Source organism: Neodiprion pinetum, chromosome 4 (assembly GCF_021155775.2).
Source record: "Neodiprion pinetum isolate iyNeoPine1 chromosome 4, iyNeoPine1.2, whole genome shotgun sequence".
Lineage (NCBI taxonomy): Eukaryota > Metazoa > Arthropoda > Insecta > Hymenoptera > Diprionidae > Neodiprion > Neodiprion pinetum.
In genome coordinates, this window is record NC_060235.2 from 2842348 (window position 1) to 2848831 (window position 6484).

General features: G+C 38.8%; 1 protein-coding gene across 2 annotated transcripts; it reads right to left on the bottom strand.

The window, feature by feature from the left end:
* Nucleotides 1-656: 656 nt before the first annotated feature.
* LOC124216812 (Leucine-rich repeat-containing G protein-coupled receptor 1) lies at nucleotides 657-6406 on the bottom strand. Of its 2 annotated transcripts, none has more exons than XM_046621801.2 (14): nucleotides 5092-6406; nucleotides 4506-4757; nucleotides 4321-4395; nucleotides 4179-4253; nucleotides 3934-4011; nucleotides 3759-3830; nucleotides 3584-3652; nucleotides 3404-3472; nucleotides 3170-3244; nucleotides 2883-3093; nucleotides 2537-2785; nucleotides 2228-2435; nucleotides 1566-1791; nucleotides 657-1494 (listed from the first exon to the last, which is right to left on the bottom strand). In XM_046621801.2, the coding sequence occupies exons 1-14, from the start codon at nucleotides 5127-5129 to the stop codon at nucleotides 909-911; spliced, it is 2283 nt and encodes a 760-aa protein (XP_046477757.1). In that variant the 5' UTR covers nucleotides 5130-6406; the 3' UTR covers nucleotides 657-908. The 2 variants fall into 2 exon arrangements, with proteins under 2 accessions (XP_046477757.1, XP_046477756.1); XM_046621800.2 differs by having other exon boundaries at nucleotides 659-1494; nucleotides 2522-2785.
* Between the last annotated feature and the right edge of the window lie 78 nt (nucleotides 6407-6484).

Below are 6484 nucleotides of genomic sequence, written 5' to 3' on the forward strand. Positions count from 1 at the left end.
TAACTCTGCGGTTCCTGATTGATAGAAATTATCTTCTATGCTCGTATGTACACAGGAGTTAACTGTTTTATCATCGAGGTCCGTAGAGTTACATGGATTATAAGCTTCACGTCAGAGTCAGGTCTTTTATAATCAGCCTCTCTAAAGTTTAGTGAATCTTATTAGAGGCCAACGACTTTAATCCTGATAGCGTAATGCAATGTAACAGTTGTCGCGTTGCCAATCATAGTGTCCTCTTCTGAACCGCGCGGTGAACTAGAGAATCCTCTATTCCTGTTTCCTCTTTGCGACTTTTTCGTCCTACTGTCCCACAGTATCGGCGAGCAGCCTTTTATTTTATCGTTAGTCGTAAGATTTTGCTTTCATAGAGGCCGATATGCATTTGAACAGTGCTGTAAAAATAGTTATGTAGATTTTTCATTCTTATTTCTCTGCAAAAATACTGGTGTAACGGGTTGGTTCATGTATGCGGATGCACCGCGTAGGTAATCCATAGACCAAGGTAATCAACATGCGGTAAATCCGCCTGTGTGTAGGCATTTCACGTTACTTTTTATGCCTAACATTTGTTGCCTGTTCACAGGAGGATTTACTATTCTCCGTTCTGTCTGGTGCGCATACAAAAGAAAAAAACCGTGAACGAAAATGTACACAACGAAAACATGTGTTTTTTAATTTACATACAATATACATAGCTGTAGTAATCCATTATCGTTAAATATTGGTATATCAACGAAAACAGATAGAAATTGGAGAAGGTGGGAGGAGCACGAACAATAAATAAATATACTCAGGCATCGCATTTGCGTTACACATAATTAACTAGGTATTCAATAAAATAATTCTAAGATCTTACAGTAAGCTGAGACAAACGACTTGTGCCGTATACCGACAATTACCAACGGTTTTTACTTTTCGACTTTGCTAGGTATAATATGATTACCATTTTGCATCGTCAAGCTGTTGCTAGAATTTTTTTGCGTATCGTTCGGTGCGCTATTGTCCCTTGTATTGGGATTGCCTCGACGATTCGTCAACGGCAATCCGAACGCTGCAAAATTGTACTGCGCCGCCCTGCTTTTGCACATACCGCACTGTGTAAGAAGAGCGAAAAAGTCACGTCGATACTGATGCGTGAGGAAGGCGTAAAGGTAAGGATTTACGCAACTGTTGAACGGATAAAAAAATACGACGAGGATCTTTATATAAGTCAGCGGGATTACTGGTTCGCGGGAAATAAGCATGGTAAAACTAAAGAAGGCTATCGGTGCCCAGCAGGCAAAGTCCGCGAATATTAGAATGGCCATCCTTCTGGCAATGGTCGCATCCGAATGATCCATCGACGTCACCGAGGTACGTCGGCCAACCCTTATTGACGAGTACATCAAACCGTAACAAGCTACGATCATTACGAAGGCAATAACAGTGAAGGCGAACAGTATTATAAGATACAAGAGATCGATCGTGTTCATGTGCTCGAGGGGCAGGCATATGCTGTGAAAATGAATTATAAATATAATTGACATAATGAGAAATTTATGCAGGTTTCAGCTGGAATAGCTTACCTCGTTGTTGAGTATCTGGAAACTCCGAAGATGGGAAGGAGTGCCATAATACAAGCGTAAGACCAGCCGGCGGCCATGATTTTCACGCAAGTCCTCAATCTGAGTCGCCGGTTCAGTATCGCGAAGTTAATCGTGTACCACCTCTCCATTGTTATTACTGTCAATGTGAATATACTTAATTCCGTAGAAAATACAGCCAGGAACCCAGCGATTTGACAGCCTAGTCCTGCAGGGGGAAATATCATAATTGAAAAATCAGATGCCTTTTGGTATGCGGTGCAACTGTATTCGAAATCCGGGTATCACGTACGTAGGTTCCTAGTCTTTGATAACACAGGTCAGCAAAAGTACATTTTTTTTTGTTAGTACCTGTGCAGATAAATAAATTTCGATTTTATATATTTCAGATCCATTGTGAAATGGTAAAATGAACAAACTTTTCGCATTTGATGATTACTAAATCAGAAGAAAATGAAACGCGTTTTATGTTGACGAATATTACATATCCTTAATACGATAATAATACATGGCAGCCTACAAGCGATGTAAAAATGTTTCTGATTTCCAAATAATTACGTCAATTACAAATATATACATGCATAATATTCTAATAAGCTTATAATTCGGCAGTTTTACATATAAGAATATGAATAGACTCTTACCTTTTTGCCAGTTGATGGCGTAATTAAAATATGCACCAATGCTGCGCGCATCGCTGTCGGCGATGAGGATTAAATATAACCCCATACAGAGATCGGCGAAAGAGAGATTGCACATGAGGAACTTTGGCACGGTCATCTGAATTTTTGCTATCAAGACAACCAGGACAGCAAAGTTTCCAACAATAGCTAGGATCGCCACAAGCCATATCTACACAGGTGAGAAGAAAATGATGGTTCGGTATAGAGTGCAGTTTAAGCAAATTAGCCTATAACAATGCATCGAGTGATGATTACCGCTACTCTAAGTACCCAGTTGCCCATAATGTCTTCACACGGGTTAAACGCGTCGGGCTTCGGACTGCATTCAACGTTTCTGGAAAACTCTTGGAACTTTGGGCAATCGCTGGTGATTGAAGTAGAAGTAGGTGTGGCGTAGGGTGGTTTCCAGATTTCATTTTCGAACGGGTTGAAATTTGGAGATCGACGAGAACGAGTGTCCGAGTTTTCATGGCTCGCCGATGCCTCCTGGCATTTTTTATTATGTTCTTCCATGTCCTCCTGTATAAGTAAATATGACGCTCTTGCAAGAGTATACTTTCCGACAGTACCCTCGAGAGTACCTGAAGATCGCATTTTTGTACGATATTTTCCGTACCTGGTATTTTTTATACACGCCCGGATCCTGCAGTTCGGGATACGAAAAAGCGCAGCAGTGATAAGGATAGGTCAGTTTCGCCGTAGTAATGCTTGTAAACGTGATTACCGAGGGAAAGGTCTCGAGGTTTTTCGTATGTTCAATCGATAGGGATTGGATGTTTTCCAGGCCGTTGGTCGGCAGCGCGTTTATTGATGTCTCTGACAAATCCCTGACAATTTATTTTCAACTTTTTAACCCTATTGGATTCTTGTACGTACAACAGTAATATATGATCATCTACTTACAATTCTTTTAAACCTTCGAGTCCGACGAACGCATCCTCGGCAATATGTTTCAACGCTCTATTTCCCTTGAGACGCCTTCAATGAGTACCAAAAATAATTGATGATATAGTTTGTGCGAGCAAGTACATCGGATTTTTCGGCATCAAGCGCGTAATTAACAGGTGAGTAAGATAATATCGCCTTTCGATAATATCATGATTCATTACGTGTGTTTTCTTAAGAATGAATACTTACAAAGTTTTTATTCGAGATCCTTGGAAAGCCTTATTTTCCACAGAAGAGATTTCGTTGTATTCGAGTATCCTGCAACAGAATCGGTGAACTCGGTTTTTACCTTATTCAAACCAATCTCAGAATACAATTACATACCTAAATTTGGTTTAGCTTAATCTAGGGCAATACAAAATTACTTACAATAGATTAATTCCTACATTGGTGCACCGGGTCGCGTTAATGACTTGTATAACGTTGTGCGCGAAATTCCTAAAATGTGCCAATCAAATTTTTACACACGTACAGTACAAATGAGCCTTGGAATGAAAAAGTGTCAAGTTTCTATGAACAAATGTACGATACCATACATACTTACACAGAACTTAATATACTGTTTGTCAAGGTCCCAAGATACGGCAGAGTGCGCAAACCACTACGCGTAATTGTTCTATAGTATCAAAAAACGTTGGACCCATTACATGTAAACGAATATTGGTATCAGACATACAGTTATATTTTATAAATAATTGAAATTGTAAACGTATATTTACATCATCGTCAAATTAGGAAGTTTTTCCTGGAATACCTTGTCGTCGATCGTAATCAGGTTTGGGGCATCTGAGACATATCTGTAACAATACGAGCGAAGAAATGAATGTTTTACTTTAAATCGAACTCAACATACATGCTATTTAAATAAATATTCCACTCCAAATGCATTTTTTTCTATTCAGTCACCCATATATATAGCATTTATAGATTATTTCAACATCAAAAAGCTCGGAAATATACTTGCATCGTGTGTAACTCATCGGCGTTCCGGAAAACTCCAGGTTCAAACCGATGGAAACGATGTACGCTTTCTAAGCGTCTGAAATAATGATCATTAATCACGTTAGTAAAATAACATCTCCTGTTTATATATCGCCCGTACTTACATTTGCTTCAGACCGCTGATGTAGTTAGTCAAATTGTCCTTTCTCAACACTTCTATTACGTGATTTTTCAGGATTCTGAAAGCCAAAGTAGAAAATGACGAATCGAAAATAGACACTTTTTATTTCAACTATGAGCCGTATAAATATATAAGTCACATAAATGCGGCAATTGTGCGTATAAATACATTTCTGTTATGTTGCAAGTGGAAATGGGAAGGACGGTAATCTGATCGTCATCTTGAAAGATACAAGCTTCCTCAGTGCGGTTTTCATGACGTAGGGCTGATTGCGATACCAAATGTAGTTTTGGAATTGGCAGACCTAATTGTTCGTAATCGAATTTGGACAAATTCATTTTCACGGGCCTTTCACTTTCTCCAATGGATGTAACTGCGATGGTCCACATCAACAACAGAATAAGATGGTGGAGGACACAGCTGAAGTGCCATAGACAAACCAGATTATTACACACTAACATTGTAAGCGATGAAATGGATCGGAACATCCTTAATATTTTACAGGATTTATGATTACACACACGACGTCATCAGCCGTTTTCATTAATTAAAATGCTGTGTACATCGAAATTATGTGAAAAAAAAAAAAAAAATTAATCTGAAACTTCTCGAATGCTGATATAAAGGTCACTTAAATTGCTATTTCGCTATGTGCTCCGATAAAATGAAGAAATTTTATACACTACAAAATATTAGATTCGGACATTACGTGTGTCACTTTAGTTATTTATCATTAATACTATACGTAGCATACCTTAACATTACTGGCGTGTATGTTACCATGCTGACCATCAAGTACAGATTGATCTTGACTCGGTGGATCGTGACACTATAATTATCATCTACTGTTGTACCCTCACTAACGAATTAATTAACTATGCTCCGTCCGAGTGTACATCTCTCCTGGGCGTCACTCAATGGCGTATGTATCTTTACACGCCACATGGTGTGTTATCGAAAATATATACCGAGGCGTAGTTTCCGGACCACAAGTTTATATTCCTTTCTCTTATTCTTGGTAACACGTGACATGTATATATTTATTTAACAGTGTAAAAATTAAATGAAAAATGTTTTGTAACTGTTATACTGACGAATCGTTGTCCAGAGTTACAAAAATTATAGGTACAAATATATTCAACGCAATATTGTCCACAATTTATCTGTAGAGTAGGAAATTTATTTCACAGTCGGTGTTAACACGCAATGGAAGCAGTTCCTTACCACAGCACCGGAACAGTCTCGACTCACGCTTAGTTATATGGAATTCCATCTATTTATATTAAATATCGAGTTATCGCTATGTGTTCTCACATTCATACTTTGTTACTGTGTCGTAGTTGCTCTTACTGCTACTAAACATGCATGTATATGTACGTATATCATGTATGCGATAACGTACTATCGGGCGTTTTTCCTTTCAACACGGTACTTCGTCCCTCCAAAAAAATGTTAATGTACCACACACAACAGACACATTCTTTGGAACTCGACCAAATCCAATCGAGAGACTGGACTACCGTAACTGCGTTGTGGATGGTAATCCTTTGAGGATGAATCAATCGATTACCGTTAATTATCGGATTCAGAGAAGAATAACTGTGTACACGAAGTTATCAAATGTAGCTTATCGTCCACAGCTGTTCCAGTGACCTTTCGACTTGCTGTTGAAATATTTTAGGCATTGCAGATATGCAAAACTCTATTAGTCCGACGTGCGCCTGCACTTTTTACCGTGCTTTTTTCTCACAACCTTCCGAAATCGGTTGAAAACAGTGCCCATGGTCTGGCTTATTACCTGAAAATGTACAGACATCAATGGATGGATAAAATTAATGAATTATCGTAGCCACTTTGCCGCAAGGCAGCAAATCCTATTTTAAAGCTCTAATCTACGCATTGGAGTCGAATGCATATACATGTATAACACCAACATAAGTTATGCGGACTTCTAGTAGCACCATATATTTTTAGCTCTGCGAACCTGCGGGAACCTATTCTAGAATTTCGATGTGAGCGATCAGCCTCGCGTTCAGTCCGTACGCATCACTGCGTACTGAATAGATATGCAAGCGCGTCCGTCGGAGGATTATTCAATATAGTCATTACCGTTTGTAGAAAAATTCCAACGAAATGTGATGAAATGT